Consider the following 19,391-nt stretch of genomic DNA (forward strand, 5'->3'; position numbering starts at 1 on the left):
TTTGATGTTCCAGATATATTGTAAATGTATGATCAGTCATGTTAATGGTTGAACTGTTGGTGCTCCTGACAGAGAGGAAGAGTCATGGTGGTGAAGAAGAAAACAGCCAAAGTGGAGGCTGTGGTTCTGGATGAGCAGAAACTACACCTGCTGATAGGTAATGTTCAAAACCACAATCAAAATCAGAGTCACTTTGGTTAGCCAAGTACGAGGACACTTTGAAGGATTTCAACTCTGGTTTTACTCTCAGTGTACACACAAACAAATTCACAGTAGCAAGTTGGTCAAATGTGGCACAAACACATATGCACTAAATATGAATTAATAAAGACAGGCGTTTGGTTACAAGAATTCATGTATTTTACACATTAGCAAACTAATTACAGTAAACAAGAGAAGAAAGACATTCAATGTATCCTGCTGGTGCTCCCGAAATATATAAAGTCCCATTTAGACCTCTTAATGTCCTGGAAAATCACATATAGTCCTGGAAAATTATTCCAACATGGCTGCGTGCGACCTGACTCGATTAACAAAACACATCCCCATTCATTGAAAGTTGAGTGCACGCTGTGCTGGAAAAGACAGCGACACTGCGCAACTTTTTTCACATCTTTTCTCCTTCACTTCATAATCATGCATTCACAGAAAACGGGGGTATATTGTCTAGTATTATGGTACATGAACCTTGTAGAGTGCTCTATTGATTCAAAGAGTCTTATATTTATGTTATAGTGTGACCAGTGGAGTCGGGCAGAGAGCTGGGGTGTCTGTGCCTCACAACTTTCTCTGCAGGCTGAGAGCTCAATTACGTACTCTAGCTCAGTTGTTCTCAAAGTGGGGTCCTGGGACCCCTGGGGGTCCGCGAACCATAGCGTGGGGGTCCGTGAAATAATTTGAATACATTTCTAATAAATTATAAAATTGTGCTGTGTCATTACAAAACAGCATATACACCATTGTTATGATACCATTTGGTGGCTCGAAGGGATATGTGAGTCTTGCTACTGTTAATTTTCTGAAAGTGTTTAAGATCAATTACTTGAAAAGTATAAATGCTGTCATGTTGAGTCCACAAGGAATGAAATGACCCTCTGTTTTAAAGTATACAAGTGGTATTTACTTGATTCAAATTGAAGTGTTATCTGTTTATCACTATGGTACAGGTCTGAAGTATTTACATTGATACGTTTTACAATACAAATAGTTCCAAGGGCAAATAAGAGTGCAAATGGTAGTAAGCATGTGCTTTAGTGATGGGAAGTTCGACTCTTTTCAGAGAGCCGGCTCTTTTGACTTGGCTCCTAAAGAAGAGCCGGCTCTTTCGACTCCTGAACGGCTCTTGATTTAGGATCTTTTGTAGCCGTGTATTTTACCTTAACTTTGCAAAAATTAATGGTTTGTGTGTTGAAAACCATTTTACGTACGGTGTTTTTGTGAGAAGACTTATAATTGCCCAATTTTGTGCATTTATTCTGTTACAAACCATTCTTACCCTGATCATAGGGTTAGGGTTGTGATTGGGGTTAGGGTAAGGGTTAGAGTTGTGGTTAGGGTTATGATTAGGAGTTGGGGTTAGGGTTAGGGTAAGGGTTATGAAAGGTTAGGGTTAGGAAAGGTTAGGGTTAGGATTAGGATTAGGGTTAGGGTAAAGATTAGGATTATGGTTAGGGTTATGATTAGGATTATGGTTAGGGTTGTGCTTAGGGTTAGGGTTAGGGTTATGATCAGGGTAAGGATTAGCGTTAGAGTTAGGATTAGGGTTAGGGTTGTGATTAGGGTTAGGGTTGTGATTGGGGTTAGGGTTAGGGTTGTGCTTAGGGTTAGGGTTAGGGTTATGATCAGGGTAAGGATTAGGGTTAGAGTTAGGATTAGGGTTAGTGTTAGGGTTGTGATTAGGGTTAGGGTTATGGTTGTGATTAGGGTTAGAGTTGTGATTAGGGTTAGGGTTAGGGTTGTGATTAGGGTTAGGGTTATGATTAGGAGTTGGGGTTAGGGGTGGGGTTAGGGTTAGGGGTGGGGTTAGGGTTAGGAAAGGTTAGGGTTAGGGTTAAGATTAGGATTAGGGTTAGGTTAGGATAAGGGTTAGAATTAGGGTTAGGGTTAGGATTAGGGTTAGGATTAGGGTTATGATTAGGGTTTGGATTCGGGTTAGGATAAGGGTTAGGGTTAGGATTAGGGTTAGGGTTGTGATTAGGGTTAGGGTTAGGATTGGAGTTAGGGTAAGGATTAGGGTTAGGGTTAGGATGAGGATTAGGGTTAGGGTTGTGCTTAGGGTTAGGGTTATGATCAGGGTAAGGATTAGGGTTAGGATTAGGATTAGGGTTAGAACCAGAACTAAACTTAAGATAACAGAACCAGAACCAAACTTGTGCAAACAGAACCAGAACCAAACCCAAGCAAACCCAAGCAAACCCAACCAGAACCGAACCAGAACCGAACCAGAACCAGAACCGAAAGCAGAACCGAACCAGAACAGAACCAGAACCATACCAGAACCGTACCAGATCCAAACCAGAACAGGACCAGAACCGAACCAGAACTGAACCAGAACCGTACCAGAACCGAACCAGAACCGGACCAGAACTAAACCAGAACTGAACCAGAACTGAACCAGAGCAGAACCAGAACCATACCAGAACAGAACCAGAACAGAACCAGAACAGAACCAGAAGCAGAACCGAACCAGAACCGAACCAGAACCGGACCAGAACCAAACCAGAACAGAACCAGAGCCATACCAGAACCGTACCAGAACCAAACCAGAACAGGACCAGAACCGAACCAGAACTGAACCAGAACCGAACCAGAACAGAACCGTACCAGAACCGAACCAGAACCGAATTCAAGCAAACAGAACCAGATCCAGAACCAAACTCAAGCAAACAGAACCAGAAACAAACTCGAGCAAACATTATTAACGTCCTCAGGTTGGCATTGAGAAAAATCTGATGCCTCAGCTTGGATAGGCTAATCCGATTTCTCCTCTCAGTGAGTATCTGTCTTCAAGAAGACTCTCTTGTATTTTAGACCCTGGTTCCTGCAATAAAGACACAGTTTCACAGGTTCCTTGCCCCTGTGGAAAGTTCCTGCCAGGAAAAATCTACCAAATAATTTCAGTGTAGAGCATCCTCAGTCCAGGTGTGTTTACATCCATTAGCATAAATATGTGTTATCTCTCTCCAGCCTCTCTCTCTGTGGACGGAGGAGAAGATGGAGTCCGGCATGTTGCCCAGACCCTGCAGTCGTGTTTGGAGCTGACAGACCCCGTGCAGCAGATCCAGCTCATTAAGAAGGTTTGTTTGAGAAGAATTTGAGGCAATGATAAAAACTTATCTTGTACATTGATTATTAATATTATACTCCACACTGCTCCAGGCAGGGTCCCAGCTGGAGGCTCTGAATGAAGAGGAGCCTGATGGTGCTCTACTGGAGGCCTGTCTGCACACCCTGTCGCTGGTGTACACCTCCCTGCAGTCCAAGAACCCCCTACGCCGGGCCATAGCCAGGTACCCCCCTCAATCTGACTGTTTGTGTTGCAAGTAGAATGAAGCATATGAACAGATGCCATGCATTGGTTATGTTTGTTTCCTCAGTGCCTTGGGTTCAGTGCCAGCCTGGCTTCGAGAGCGCACTGTGAACAGTTTGTGCGTCTGCCTCTCTGACTGCTTGTCCACCTCGACGTCAGACCAGCATCCTCACATCGTGGACACCATCACTGCCTGTCTGGACGGCTTCGTCATTGGTGAGTCAGTGACTGTCTCTCTGCAGATTTATTCTGATCTGCATATAAATCTTTCCGCCTGTTGTTGAGATAAATAACTTCTTCTTTGGCACTGCAGGTGAGAGATGCATCAACAAACTGCTGCCTGAAGGTAAGCATTAAACTTATTTAATGAAATTGAAAGTGAGGAATATCTGATTGTTAGAAAAGCCTCTTATTGACTGTATTCTCTCTTTAGTGTTGCAGTTTCTTCACAAGGGATTGAGTGAATACCTTCAACAAAACAGGTGTGTAAAAGTACACTGCTCAAAAAAATAAAGGGAACACTTAAAAATTACAATGTATCTCCAAATCAATCACACTTCTGTAATATCAACCTGTCCAGTTAGGAAGCAACACTTCAATTCATCAATTTCACCTGCTGTTGTGCAAATGGAACAGACAACAGTTGGAAATGAGGGGCAATAAGAAAGACAACCCCTATAAAGGAATGGTTCTGCAGGTGGAGGCCACAGACCATTTCCCTGTCCTCATCCTTTCTGCCTGATTTTTGGTCACTTTTGCATTTTACCAGTGCCCTCACCACTAGAGGTAGCATGCAGCGGTGTCTGCGACCGACAGAAGTTGCTCAGGTAGTGCAGCTCATCCAGGGTGGCACTCCAATGCATGCTGTGGCAAGAAGGTTTGCTGTCTCCCAGCACAGTGTCAAGAGCATGGAGGAGATACCAGGAGACAGGCCAGTACACCAGGAGACATGGAGGGGGCCGTAGGAGGACAACGACCCAGCAGCAGGACCGCTATCTGCTCATTTGTGCAAGGAGGAACAGGAGGAGCACTGCCAGAGCCCTACAAAATGACCTCCAGCAGGCCACTAATGTGCATGTGTCTGCTCAAACTGTGAGAAACAGACTCCATGAGGGTGGTATGAGGGCCAGACGTCCACATGGGGGGCCTGCGCTCACAGCCCAACACCATGCTTACCGATTGGCATTTGCCAGAGAACACAAGGATTGGCAGATTCGCCATTGGCCCCCTGTGCTCATTACGGATGAGAGCAGGTTCACACTGAGCACATGTGACAGACGTGACAGAGTCTGGAGACGCCGTGGAGAACGTTCTACTGCCTGCAACATCCTCCAGCATGACCGGTTTGGCGGTGGGTCAGTGATGGTTTGGGGAGGCACATCCTTGGATAGCCGCACAGACCTCCATGTGCTAGCCAGAGGTACCCTGACTGCCATTAAGTACCGGGATGAGATCCTCAGACCCATTGTAAGACCATATGCTGGGGCAGTGGGTCCTGGGTTCCGTCTGATGCATGACAGTGCCCGACCTCATGTGGCTGGAGTGTGTCAGCAGTTCCTCCATGATGAAGGCATTGATGTTATGGACTGGCCTGCCCGTTCCCCAGACCTGAATCCAACAGAGCACCTCTGGGGCATCATGTCTCGTTCCATCCACCAACGCCACGTCGCACCACAGACTGTCCAGGACTCTCATTTTGAATTGTCTTGAGGAATTTCCACAGAAGTTGGATCAGCCTGTGATCTGATTTTCCACTTTGATTTTGAGTATGATTCTGAATCCAGACCTCCATGGGTTAACAATTTTGATTTCCATTGATCTTTTTATGTTAATTGGTTCACAACACATTCCACTTTGTAATGAATAAAGATTTTCAACTGGAATATTTCATTAATCGAGATCTAGGATGGGTTGTTTAAGTGTTCCCTTTATTTTTTGAGCAGTGTAGTTTGGACTGCATGAAATATAAATGCATGAAATATAGGAGTGTTTACATAGTTTTGCATCACAATGTCTGTTGTTAAAGGCAAGTAAGCTTTTCAGCTTCATTATCATCACATTCTGTTGCGATAGCTTAGTCCTATCAGTAAGGTTGAAACATTAGGGAAGCATCCCATAGTAACACCTGTGTCTCTGTCGCCCCCTGCTGTCCTTCCAGTGGTCTAGCAGGACGTCACATAGCCCAGGCTCAGCTCATGCACTCCTGCCTGGCTGCAGTGAAGACCTCCATGCTGGTGATCCAGAGATCCCAGGAGAGCATCAGCGTCTCCCTGCAGGCTGAACAGAGTCCCCGCACGCTGGAGGACACACTGAGCAGCCTGCTGGGCTGCTACACACACATCCTCACTAACGGTAAGGAGCAGCATTCGTTTATAAGTGTAAAAAGAAAGAGTAAACCACAAATGTTGTTTTCCCTCTCACCTGAGTCTTCCTATGTGTGCCTCCATGTGTAGAGGAGTTCATCCAATCAGTTCAGAGTACAGCCGGCATGGCTGTGGTTTTACTGATCAGGTCTGTGATGGGCTATGGGGATGAAGTCGCTTCTGTGGTGAGTGAAGAAAGAAGTATTCATCATTTTTTGTTCTCAAATAGATTTGCTAAACATAAAATAATCTTGAAAATTAGAATATTCCTTAATATGCAACACAAAAACCCCAAATACAACCTAGATCAAAAAGCTGTGATCTTTTTGTTCATCATTCAGGTTAACAGTCTGTTGTGCAGCTCAACTCAGGGTTTGGACTCGGCTCCTCAGTGGTTGAAGCTGAGGTGTGAGGGTCTGTGTTCACGTGGTCGTCCACCGGGTGTCTCTCTGTATCTGTGTCATGGAGCTCTGGCCATGTTGAGCTGGAAGCGATCTCTGCCGGGGCCACAGTGGGAACAGCTGCTGCTGCTGGTCCCTAACACACTGCTGGGTCTGGATGTCAGGTAGGTCTGCTTCATTGATGCATGTGCAGTCCTCCAGACTAATTACCTGTTCATCATGTGGGGCTGATAGCTATAGAAAATTGTCTTTAAAACAAGACATTCTTCTGCAGAACAATTTAAATGATAGAAACAATGATATCTGAATGTCTGTTGTTTTATTTCGCTGTAGTATCAAGGAGTCCAGCACAGCCATGGTGGTGGCTCGGGTTCTGACTCTATGGAGCAGTGCTGCCCTGGACTGTTTTCATGGGGAGCTGCAGCCCTGCCCTCCTCTCCTCCAGCAGTCCCTCAGAGGAGAATCAGAGCTACAGCAACACCTGCTGGAGCACATCTACTCCCACTGGGAGCACCCGCTGGACGGGGTCCGCCACCAAACCCGCACCCTGTTCCGTAACCTCCTTGTGCTCCACCAGCGCACTAACCGGCCCACGTCTGACCCCAGCAGGGACCCATACATCATCGAGCTCACACACAGCCTGCTGGGACTGGAGTGGCACATGAGGGGGAAGTACGGCTCGCTGGGCTGTCTGGTGGAGCTCTACGGGGCTATGTACCTACTGGAGATTCAGCCCCAGCTGCCTTCACGCCTGCTGGGCCTGATGGGGGATCAGAATCTGGCTCCATATGCCAGCGACCTGCTGGAGCGGCTCTTTGTCAGCCACAAGACCGAGCTGACTGGTGAGACTGCTGCAGAGGAGGACTGGATGGAGGGCTGGCACCAGACCTGGGTGACACCCCTGCTTCAGGTTCTGTGCCGGGCCAGACTGGATCAGACCACATACATCCTGGACTACTTCCTGCCGAAGCTGCTCCGCTGCAGCCCCTCCAGTCTGGCTCACATGGTGCAGGCCCTGCAGGACACACCGCCCTGCAGCACAGGTGATACACTGAGATCAGCAAAGACAAACACATCCACAGACATGTTTCGTCTTTTCTTCTTATTCTCATTAAATGTTAGCTTCACAAAAGTCTCTGTCGCTCAAACATCTCGAGGGAAGAAAGGTTAAAAAACAGCAAAACCCAACAGGCTGTTCGTCACTTTCTTTAACACAGTTTGCAGGATGTAGAACCGGCTCTATAAACACTGTGTTTACCTCTTTGTCAGGTCCATCAGGCAGCAGAGGAGCTCTAGGAGCTCTGATGACGTGTTTGCGAGCAGCCAGAGCTCAGGGTGTTGTTCCTCCTACAGAAGAGGGTCTGTGGGGAGGTCTGGTGCCCCTTCCTCTGCTCCAACAAGCTCTCATACACAAACATGACCAAGTGAGTATCATCTTTTTTTCCCAAAATTTAGAAAAGGCCTTTTTGATTGGCTACCAGTGATGTCATCTAAAAATGTATTCCTCTTGTATCATATTGTGTCAAGCTATGAAATGCTAATGCTGTTAGCGAGGAAGTGTTTGATGCTAGTGAAATTCCTTCCCACCCTGCGTTAGAAGTTAGAGGACAGTTTGAGTGTTGTTAGTTGCACTGTCTCTTTAATTTATAAGACTTCAATATGAATTGAATTTTCACTTAAGTTCTAACCTTAAGTCCTGAGTTATGGCTTGATTGGACTTGAAGCGCAAGAGGTTGACTAACACAGCAAATTATGTTTTGTGTTTTCAGATCAAATCAAATCATGTGTTCATTTTAAAGCACATTTAAAACAACCATTCTTGACCAAAGTGATGTACAATATGATGATATAAAACAATAAATTAACATAACATGGTAAAAGCAAAAAAGGAAAGCGAATGAATGAGGGGAAACATGAAATGGGGGAATCTCAGGGACAATGAAAAGCCTGAAAAAACAAGTGTTTTTCAGTCTAGACTTAAAAATGGTGTCATTTCCCTTTTACCTGGAGTTAGGAACAGCCAGAAGCAGCTGGTCACATGACCTGAGAGCTCATGGGAGGCACTGGTGCTTGGAGGAGTTTGGAGAAGTACTGAAGGGAAGAGGCTGTTTATAAAGCTTACAAAACGAACAAAGACAAAAACAAAGACCCTTAGACTCAATCCTGAACTCGACTGGAAGCCAGTGCAAAGTCGCAAGAGCAGGAGAGATGCTCTCCATCTGTAATCAAAACAGGGATGCCTGACCACTTTATGTTTCCTTACATGTGTCTATATTAATGTGTCTTTAACCCTCCTGCTCAGGTAAGGATGGATGCTCTGGGGTTAGTATGTGAGAGCCACCGCAGCACGGAAGTCCTGACCTCACAGGAAATGGACCTGATTCGGCACTTCCTGCCGCCGAATCTCAACAGTCAGTCTCCAGGCATCAGGCAGCAGACAGTCAGCCTGCTGAAGAAGGTCAGCCAATCACCCTGGATTATCTTTGATGTTGAATGATTTCTTATATTGATTCACATCCACATTTTAAACCGTCACTGTAAGAACCTGAAATGTTTTTTTGAACAGCTGCTGTGTCGAATGAAGGACAGCACTGTGCTGCTGCAGAAGAGGCTGATCCAAGAGAGAGACGAGGAGCAGAGACACAGAGACCAACACACACTTCACCTATACAAGGTACAACATGGAGTATAAAGCAGAGGCCTTCATGATTATTTAGTTTTGATAAGATGAATGACAGAACTCTGTGTGTGTGATATGTGATGTAGGAGTTCCTGTGCTGGCTGTGTGGGAGTCTGTTGAAGGTTTTGCTTCCTGGAGCGTCCTTCTCTAAATGCCTGATGTCTCTCCATTTGCTGTGTCTGCTAGGACAGATATTTACCTTCTGCACAGGTACCCCCAACAATCACCAGATGCTCTATTTGATACTGTTTATATACTTTAAGAAATGTCCATCTTCCAAAATCATTTAAAAAAAGGGTCATTTATTTATTTATTTATTTATTTATTATAGCATGACCCTTTCTGTTTACATTTTATCGTCTTTTCCACAAAAAGTAAATCACAGGCTAATGCTGTTTTATGTTTTTGCACTTCTATTAAATACTTTCTTATTTTTTATTATTTATGTGTACTTTGTATTTCTGGTTGGAGATCAAAACAATGAATCTCTTTCTGTTGTTGCATTCATTTTGCCATTTGATAAACTTTAAGATCCAACCAAACTGAGTGTAAGATTTTCGTATAGAAAGTAAGACACAATTTTTAACAATCTGTATGGAATGGTCGTCTCTCTGTGCCCTACAACAGATACAGGTTAAAACAGCATTTTGAAAGGCTCAGCATTAACACTCACTTCTACAATCTTCATATAATAGTGATACAGAGAACCTCATGTTTTGGCCGTGTGTCTTCACCTCCCCGCTCTCTTTTTTCCTCAGGCCCTGATGTGTTTGCCCTCGGGGAAGTGGTGACCTCTGCACATGCTCAGAATGTCCTCTACTGTGTCGCCAGCAACTTTCTGGAAGTCAAACAGCTGGCCTCAACATTACTACGGGAACTTCCCCCATCAGCTGTAGGACTTGAGGTAAACAGGCTAAATCACAGCTCTTAAATAACCAACTAACAAAAAGTTGATTTGATGAAAACAGTTTTTGTTTTGTGCTATAGAGGCAAGCAACTTATCCATTAGGCTAAATCCAAAACCAATCCCACAATTGAAGATTTGAGTATCTATTTATTTGTGCCAAGGTTTAAAATTACCAAACTACTGTTTAAAGGTAAAGTGTGATCATTTTATTTATACAGAGGTTTGCTGCTCTGTTTTGCTCTCTATGACTGCAGGTGCCGGAGAGGATGCGTTGTGTCCTTCAGGCTGCTCTGGACCTCAGTACCAGCACGAAGCCCTTCGACAGCGTCACAGCTGCTCACCTCCTCAACCTGCTGCTGCAGCAGCCGCACTTGTGCCAGGGTCTGCAACTCTGCGCCCATGAGCAAGGCATTGATTCTTCCTTCCTGCCACCTCAGACTTATGGGACAGACATCATGGAGCTCAACACGCTGGCTGGTACGATGGGAATGTAACGCACTAATATACACTGTGTGTGTGTGTTGGGTGGATGAAACGTTACATGTCAGGTCTAAGGGTGTTTTTGTGTTTTTGTCCTCAGTGATTCAGTTCTTGTTGGACTGTCTGAAATCAGAGGTGTCGAGGGCTGAGTCATCACTTCTGCAGGCTGCTGCTTCCTTTCCCCTGTACGGCAGAGCGCACTGCATCACTGCTGTCCTGCAGCATCTCAACACTGTGTGAGCACATGAAGCACAACAACACACACACAACTTAACAAACATGCTTCCATTTAATCTCTGCTGTTTGCATGTTTGCTTCAGTACAACTGCTGTGTGTTTTTGGATCTTTTTAGGGGTCTGAGGCACACTGAGCAGTGGAGATGTATGGTGTCAGAGCTGATCGCCGTGTGCTACAGGATGTCCGATGTTGTTTCACCAGTAGTCCAGAGCTCCTCTCCAGAAGGACTCATCCCCATGGACACTGACTCAGGTCTGCAGGTTTCTCAGCCTGTCTTCAGGCTTTACCACACACACTTTCCTGTTCCTATCTTAACCTTATATTCCTAAAATGATATATAAAGTTAAATGTATGTGCGTGTGTTCCAAGTCACATTTACCAAACCCTTACATCTTTTGAATCCTGTTTGAATTAACAAACATTACCATCATTATTCCAAAAAGAGACATTTCTGACTTTGATGGTGAAAACACAGATTGCACAGAACAAGTTGGAGCATAAATCACAAGTTTCATCACTCCTCTTTTTCTCTCTTCCTCAAAAATGTCCCCTTTGTGGGACGAATTATCTTATCCTATATTGCATTGTCCTGTTAAACCATACAATATTGCCTGTCTTCACAAAGCCTATCGTGATATGATCATGCTAGATTTGATTGAGCAGTCTTTGAGTTAAAAGAACACTGTGGGTCAGTTTAAGGAAACAATCCAACATTTTTACATATTTATTAGAATTTTTGTAAAGTTAAAGATGTTTCGGCCCAGATTGTATTCCAGTAAATACTATCAAATACAAATATTAACAGGATATTTGTACTGGTTCAGTTGTGGAACTTTACAAATAAACTATTGAGACAGTTATTTGAAACGAATGCAGCATCTTGTGTGTGTTTGTTTGTTTGTGTTTGTATAGAAACATCTGCAGGTCTGCAGAGGATCCTGCAGGAGATTCAACCCAGAGACACCAATGACTTCTTCACAAGTGCCAGGGAGCTTGACACACACCCCGAAGATGGTCACACACCCACACCAACACACACACCCTCACTAAACACAGGTGAGTTTTAATGTATAGATGGTGATAAACACTACACAGAAAACATTCTTAGACTCAATCTAAGCTCTAGATATAGCATCTACTTAAAAGTGTAGAATCTGTAGCCAGGGGCTGGATTTTCAGCATGGGAAATGCTGGTTTCCATTAGTTTGGAGTCCAAGTATATTTGATCAATCATGTATGGAGAGCAAAAGCAGGTGGAACACACAGCGTTGTGATGACATCCCGACTCTCATCAGCAGCGATCTGTTGATGATTTATATTTATAAATAGATAATGTTCATGCAAGTGCAGCTAACATTCTGCTCTAGATCAAAAATTTCAACTTGAGCGACAAATCTGCTTGACGCTGTGTTGCAAAAGCCCATCAGTGGTTAGATTTCCCAACTTCTTGGAATGCTGCAGAAATGATCAATCAGACCTCCTTTCAACAAAGGAACAATTTGCTTGTAGTTCTCTCTCTTTCTCTGGAGGAAAGATCGTCTGACAAATTTTGCATTTTTACATGGTATCTACTGTTAAACTACTTATTGGTACAAACAGATGAATGTTTGGGGATGTAATGAACAGAAATTACAGCGACTACCGAATTATTGAAAAGTTGGCATCTATTCCCAGAGGCATGTATGGCCTCTCGTTTTCAAATAATGACAAATGTTGATGCAGATGGGCTCTGACATTGGTTTAAATTTAGTCTATGATGTAGATGACAAAGGCACTGATAATGATGAAGATGATGGATATTGACATTAACTAGGAAACTGGAAGATGATTGATTTTGTTTCTGTTCCAGTGGAAATGATGCAGTAAATTCAAATTTAAGAAATTAAAAAAAAACAAAAAAACATGGAGCTTTGCCTCCACCACTGCATGTCAGTGTCTGTGTCTGATTGGACTTCAAGTAGGATTCCAGGGATGTGAAGCATTTAAAGATGAAAAAAAGCAAATGAAGGCACTTCACCTCTACTGTTAACACGTCTATTAGAGTTTGTTTCATTTGGGTATAGGATTGCCTGTTAAAATTGTCCGTTTTGTCTCTGTAGATACTCTTTTTAACCAGTGTTGAATTCTAGAGACAGGTAAATCATTGTTTGTGTGTGCAGTACCACTGATGTGCTGATGGGGGCAGTGTTTGACCTCACTTTTGTGGTGCACAATCCCAAACTTCTAGGAATCTTATAAAATGCTGAACTAAAATACTGTAACCTCACAGGGAAGAGGGATATGAATGGCTCTGTACAATGTGTGAGTGTGTGTGTGGGGTGGGGGTACTCAACATAAACAACACAATGTAGAAAACTGTGACTTCCTTTAGTTTCCACTGAACTCTAAGTCGGTAACATGGTCCCACGGTACATTACATAACAGAACAATTAGTGTATAACTTGTTGGGTAATAAACCAGAAAATGACTAACATTTTTATTCCCCTTTTTGTGTGTGTGTGTGTGTGTGTGTGTGTGTGTGTGTGTGTGTGTGTGTGTGTGTGTGTGTGTGTGTGTGTGTGTGTGTGTGTGTGTGTGTGTGTGTGTGTGTGTGTGTGTGTGTGTTGTCTGCAGGTGGTGAGGGCTACAGGGTGACAGCTCAGATGGTGCTGGTGTGTTGCTGGCGGAGCATGAAGGAGGTGGCCATGCTGCTGGGACAGCTGTGCCAGAGTCTGCCGCTGCACTACAACAATAGAGATGCTGACACACACACAGGACTCATCACAGAGGAGCAGGTGAGATACTGAAGTTCTAAACACACACACAGGAACCCACTCTCATCCCCTTACTGGTATTACCTTGAACAGTAGTTTCCATCATCATTTTTAAACGCTGTGTACTGAATGAGTTCTGCAGTGTGTAGTTCCCAAATTCACAATGTAGTGTGAGGTGAGCAGAGGTATAAGAGATCAGCATTAGGAGATACAAAGATAGATGGTAGAGGAAGATGTGTTTACTTTTTAAATCAGAAACAGCTTTTACATTGCTGTCTTAACAGCCACCAGACTCCATTGACACCAAATTCCAAATTTTATGACTAAAACATTGGAAAACAGTGGAGCTGTCTTGATCAAAACCAATGATTTCATTAGTGTTTGGGTGTTTTAAACCATGAGTTTATTGCCAGTGCAATATTTGTGTAGCACACAATAAGCAGACAAAGAAAACTAACTAAGACAGCAGTAGAACAGCATGTCATATGCTCTTAAAGATAATATCACTGTTTCTGTTGATGGACTAAGATTGCTGACTGAAGTAATTGAATGAAGCAGTCAACAATATTTTATATCTATAGGACATTTAGACCCCACATTATGTAAGAAAGGGGGCCAGGTTTAAGAGTGGTGAAGCGATGAAATTAAGCACTACCATTTTAAAAATGTCTCATCACTGCTCCCATCGTGCATGTTGTGCATTGCATATCTGACAGAGGTTCTTGCAAACGTCTGTATCCCCTTCTCTGATCCATCTCATCACTAATAGTACTGCTGTGAACTACGTTTTTGGGATGGGATGGCTAACTAGCTAAATTAATAACGGCCTGCCACCTTCACCTGAAAGAGAGATGACCCCTGACATGCACAAATAATCACCCCTACAATTCATTAACATCTGCAGTGTCATATTTTGTTTTGTGAAATGTTTGCGCATGTGCTGTATCTGAGAATGATGTGAATATGTTTGTGTTTGTGTGTTTGTGACTCCACGCTGGGAGGCTCTTCAATTAGCATCCGCCCTCGTTAGCGCCGCGCTTTCATTTGAGGCCCGACCCTGCTGGTTTAACGGCCGCGACGCCCCTCCCTTTCCACTGCATTCTTTCCAAATCACTTCCACTGCCGGCAGGAAAACATGGAGCGCTGCAAACAACACACTCCCACATACACACAAACACACGGGCACACTCACACAGGAATAGTCGTCTGAGTGGTTCAGCATGTGAACATCCCTAATAACAAGGGTACCAGACACAGGCTGTGTTTGTCTGTGTAGGGGGTACAGGGAGGTGTTTGTGTTTGCTTGTTGACCATGAAGTTCACTCCTGAGAGAGAAAGTAGGAAGTATCACACTGGATCATGTGCTGAATGTGTGTTTTCTTTGTTTGAGGGATGGTGAGCCACATATTTTGATAGTCATAGTTCTTTCCCTGCAGCATTTTGAGAAGCTGGAGTGTATTTGTGCAAAGATATAATCAAGGGCCCTGAAGATAGCTTAATATTAGCACACCCGTCACTCTAATGGTCGTATTGTAGTTTATTAGACCCTCCTCCCAAAAAATAAACAGGTTCCTGATATATTTATGTAACAATGACAAACAAAATTGTTCAGTGCTTTCAGAAAATCCTTGATATTTTATGCTAGCACAAGGTAACCATTTTAAAAATAGCTCTGTATGGGAGGGGGTACTTGTTCTTAGCCAATGATCAAATCTGGGTGTAGGGGTCAGGAGGAAAAAGGAAAAGTTTTGCATCCAGCTACTAGTCCTCTGTTCTTTTTGTGCATCCATTTAAATTACAAATCAAACTTTCTAAAAAGGCAATGATGTTGTCTCTGCTGCTCTCTCTCACAGAAATGATCAGAAAAGAGACAAAAAGAGACTGCTCTGTAATGACAGCTGTAGCAGCCTTTTTGAAACATCAAAGGTGGCTTCTTTGTGTAGGGTGGTCTGTTGAATCTGCTATTACAGCCTTTAAAGAAAAACTAACATTACAACTATTAACAAAAAAATTATGTTGCTCCTGGCTACGTCAGAAGCTGCATAACTCTGATTGGTTGTAGGTCTATTTAGTAACTTCCAGAGGCACTTCCCTTTGCAGCCTAATGCCCCCTGCTAGAAGGAAATGAAATAAAATCAAAAATGTATCAAATAAACTTAAGTAGACCCATTCACAAAGGCAATGCTATGCTAGCAAAAGTGATTATAGAAACATGACTAACACTTGAACCTGCCAGCAATCTTTGTGTTATGTGGACACAGGCCCTTAGAGGGGCTTATGTGGACAAAGGCCTTTATAGATGCTTATGTGAACACAGGCCCTAGAGTTGCTTCTGTGGACACAGGCCCCAGAGTTGCTTCTGTGGACACAGGCCGTTAGAGGTGCTATGGACACAGGCCCTAGAGGTGCTTCTGTGGACACAGGCCTTAGAGGTGCTTATGTGGGCACAGGTCCTAAAGGTGCCTCTGTGGACACAGTCCCTAGAGGTGCTTCTGTGGACACAGGCCCTTAGAGGTGCTTCTGTGGACACAGTCCCTAGAGGTGATTCTGTGGACACAAGGCTGATTTATACTTCTGTGTTGAATCAACGGCGTACCCTACGCCGGGGTCCGTGTAACTCCCGTACCTACGCCGAGGCCTACGCACGTAGCTGACGTGCACCTCCTCCAAAATGTAACAGCCCGTAGAGCCGACGCGGACTGCAAGCTCTGTGATTGGTCCGCTCGGTGGCATTGTCTTTCCCGCATTTACAGCACTTCGGGGATCCTGGACATCGGCTGCACATCGGCCGTGTATTTCATCTCCTCCTCTCTATTTTTTATGTAATCATGTCTGTATGATAAATAGGGATGGGTACCGAATTCGGTACTTTTATAGGTACCGACCAAATTCCGTCGGTACTACCGAGTACCGACTCACGTAAAATCAAACGGTACCATGTTTCGGTACCTGAACGCATCCCTGTGACTCTTAAGGATTAGAAGAGGAGGCAAGTTTCCATACTTTCGCCCTGTAATAAAGTTTGAGACTGATCGGGTGGACGTCTCTGCTCTCTGCTCTCTGCATCTGCGCGGAAGCACGCCAAACGGAGCCTGCAGCTGACAGGCGCGCGCACTCAAATCAAGACAGAGCTGCACGAGGATTAAGTATTTTACACAGTCTACGGTTGAGACTGACCCTCTCGCCCCGACTACCTGCCCTGTTTATAACCGTTCCTGTGTGATAGCCAAATGCCAAACAAGTTGTGTGTCCTGTTATTATAAAGAGACAGAGAACTGACTTTTTCCCGTCCGCAGGCATTCATGTGTTCATTGATAAACTCCCGAAAGAGCAACTAGACACCACGAGCACGTGTCAGCTAATATATCTAATCACCTATATAATCCTGTTTCTGTTCATTTCATGTTAAATTAAATAAATATGTTAAATTATACAAATTTGAGATTTTTTTTTAAATTAACATTTATTACCACATAAACCCAAAAAAGTACCGAAAATTGGTACCGTTGAGTACCGGTACCGATTCCCAGGTACCGGGTATTGGTACCGTATCGGTTCAAATGTGAAAGGTACCCATCCCTAATGATGAACAGCAACATGTATCAGCTGTAGATTAACATAACACGCTCTGAATCTCTGTGGAAAAGTAAACAGAGATTGTAGCGGGACCGGAAGCAGGCGACCGGCTATCAGAGAGAGCACACTGCCCTCATGCGTTTCGGTGGAGAATTGCTGCGCGACACAGACACACCGATGCACAAGTATGTGGGGCTCATGTTCGCATCAGCCCCTGCTGCGTAGGGGAGATGCGTAGGGGAGATGCGTAGGGGAGACGCAGAAGTATAAATCAGCCTACAGTCCCTAGAGGTGCTTATGTGGACACAGACCCTTAGAGGGGCTTTTAACGACCCAGGCCCTTAGAGGTGCTTCTGTGGACACAGGCCCTTAGAGGTGCTCCTGTGGACACAGGCCCTCACTCGGGGAATCCACAGGATGCGTGTGCGCCGCGTTACGGCTGCGACACGGCTCTGCTCCGTCCCGGGGCTTTCGCCCTGGTCCATAGGATGCGTGTTTGGAGCGGCGCGCACTCCAGAGCAGGAAACTCAAGATCCCTCGAGAACTCCAAAACGCGCGAGAACAACACAGTATAAACTTTTCCTCGTCCATGGTGTTGGATATCTTTTGAGACTGACGTCTGGCCCGATGCCACAGGTTATGACGTAATGTTGAAGAAGTGGTGAAATTTACGATCTTGTGTTTGCACATGGTGTTTATTTTGAAAGTGAGCGGATGTTGCATACGATCCTCGTGCCTGACTTCCGGGATAGTTCGATCATTTCTGTGTCGATTGACGCGTGCTGGGCGCGGGGAGCGGCGAAAATAGACTCCCCGCGTATCTCTGGCAGAGCGGCGCGGCGGAACGCTCCAGAGACGGAGCTGAGACGCGCCGCAGCGCGCCCTGTGGACTCTAGAGCATTGACTTGAATGGGAACCTATTTGCTGCGACGTGCGCGGCGCAGCCGTAACGTAACGCGACGCATCCTGTGGATCTTGGGCTTTAGAGGTGCTTTTATGGACACAGGCCCTTAGAGGTGCTTCTGCGGACACAGGCCCTTAGAGGTGCTTGGAGGAGGATTTTATTGAGACCATTTAGACCCTGGCTAGCTGTTCTTAGTCTTTGTGCTAAGCCAATCTGAATGGGCACTGATGGAAGCTGCTAAGCGCCTGTTAAAACGAACCTGTAAAAAATAACTTGTATGCAGCTCAGTTTGGCACGTCATAGCTTGTTGGTCAGTTTCTCATTGGTGGCTCATTATAGGTTGTCATCACTCCATCAGTATTTACACTCAAACAGATGGATTCAGAGTTACACCATATAAACAGTCATTACAGAAATAGTACAAAGTCATAACCATGGAGTCCTGGAGTGATAATTGATGATGATACCATGGATACCGTGGTGTCCACTGTGGTAACCAAGGCAATGAGTCTTATTACATAACCAATGACATAAAGTGTGCTGAGGAAACTCTGAACTCCCGTCCTCTCTGTGTCACCGCATCGATTTCTCTTTTTCATCCACTCGTCATCAGTTCCATGCTTCGTGAACAGAGTGTGTTGGCATCAACAGTGTGTATATTCACGTTAACGGTTGTGTGTGTGTGTGTGTGTGTGTTGGCAGTAGTTGTGTGTTTTAGCATTAACTGTCATTGTTGCTGTGTGTTTGGAAAGTTGGGTCTGGCTGAGTGTTTGCGGTCATTCTGCCCTACCGCAGTGATGTGAACATGTGAACAGTGTGTTTGTGTGTGTGTGTGTGTGTGTGTGTGTGTGTGTGTGTGTGTGTGTGTGTGTGTGTGTGTGTGTGTGTGTGTGTGTGTGTGTGTGTGTGTGTGTGTGTGTGTGTGTGTGTGTGTGTGTGTGTGTGTGTGTGTGTGTGTGTGTTTCTTTCCAAAACCAGTACCCGTCCAACACCTCCCGCTGCCCTCTGCCAGCGTCCTGTGTTACATCCTTGTTGGCATGGTAACAGTTGCTTCTGTCATAGCTGGCACCTTAGTGACACAATGAAAAAAGGAAGAATCAGTTCTTTAACATCCTGACAGCATGTGTTTGTGTGTGTCAGCCCACCAAAGTCGCCGGTCAGTTCTGGAGTTTATTTGGCACAGCTTGGCAGGGAGAGCTTCGAGAGCCTTGAGTCGACTGTTGTTAGGTTAATTCAGAGTTTCCTCATATAGACATTAATGTTCACAGACAAGCTGCAGAGTTTGCATCATCTGACCAATCACAAACATTTACGAATGCACTGTTTGCACAAGGGCATAGTTTACATACATAAAACAAATTAAAATACCAAACAGAAGTCAACAAATGAAGGCAAAATCCAGACAAAGGGGTATTAACATGCCTCCTGGGTGATCCGATCATGAGTGGACAGATGGACTAAAATTGTTAACACTTTGTAGTATTGAGCCTCTCCAAATGTATATCCAGTGACCACTTACGATCAGACCTCACCCTCCTGCTCTGTATCCAAATACACTATT

General features: G+C 44.6%; 1 protein-coding gene across 2 annotated transcripts in view; it reads left to right on the forward strand.

Moving 5' to 3' along the window:
- thada (THADA armadillo repeat containing) overlaps positions 1–19,391 on the forward strand; it is a 135,652-nt gene that overhangs the window by 741 nt on the left and 115,520 nt on the right. For both annotated transcript variants that reach the window (XM_034681583.1, XM_034681584.1), the window contains exons 2-21: positions 73–157; positions 3,187–3,296; positions 3,379–3,509; positions 3,597–3,745; positions 3,843–3,875; positions 3,963–4,011; positions 5,688–5,881; positions 5,983–6,077; positions 6,234–6,457; positions 6,627–7,336; positions 7,563–7,717; positions 8,596–8,751; positions 8,860–8,967; positions 9,060–9,183; positions 9,732–9,877; positions 10,135–10,357; positions 10,461–10,596; positions 10,713–10,849; positions 11,510–11,653; positions 13,211–13,371. In XM_034681583.1, coding sequence (XP_034537474.1) covers positions 85–157; positions 3,187–3,296; positions 3,379–3,509; positions 3,597–3,745; positions 3,843–3,875; positions 3,963–4,011; positions 5,688–5,881; positions 5,983–6,077; positions 6,234–6,457; positions 6,627–7,336; positions 7,563–7,717; positions 8,596–8,751; positions 8,860–8,967; positions 9,060–9,183; positions 9,732–9,877; positions 10,135–10,357; positions 10,461–10,596; positions 10,713–10,849; positions 11,510–11,653; positions 13,211–13,371 — 3,258 coding nt within the window. In that variant the 5' untranslated portion in view covers positions 73–84. The remainder of the gene's footprint in view (positions 1–72; positions 158–3,186; positions 3,297–3,378; positions 3,510–3,596; positions 3,746–3,842; positions 3,876–3,962; positions 4,012–5,687; positions 5,882–5,982; positions 6,078–6,233; positions 6,458–6,626; positions 7,337–7,562; positions 7,718–8,595; positions 8,752–8,859; positions 8,968–9,059; positions 9,184–9,731; positions 9,878–10,134; positions 10,358–10,460; positions 10,597–10,712; positions 10,850–11,509; positions 11,654–13,210; positions 13,372–19,391) is intronic.

This window comes from Notolabrus celidotus, chromosome 4 (genome assembly GCF_009762535.1).
Source record: "Notolabrus celidotus isolate fNotCel1 chromosome 4, fNotCel1.pri, whole genome shotgun sequence".
Taxonomy (NCBI): Eukaryota; Metazoa; Chordata; class Actinopteri; order Labriformes; family Labridae; genus Notolabrus; species Notolabrus celidotus.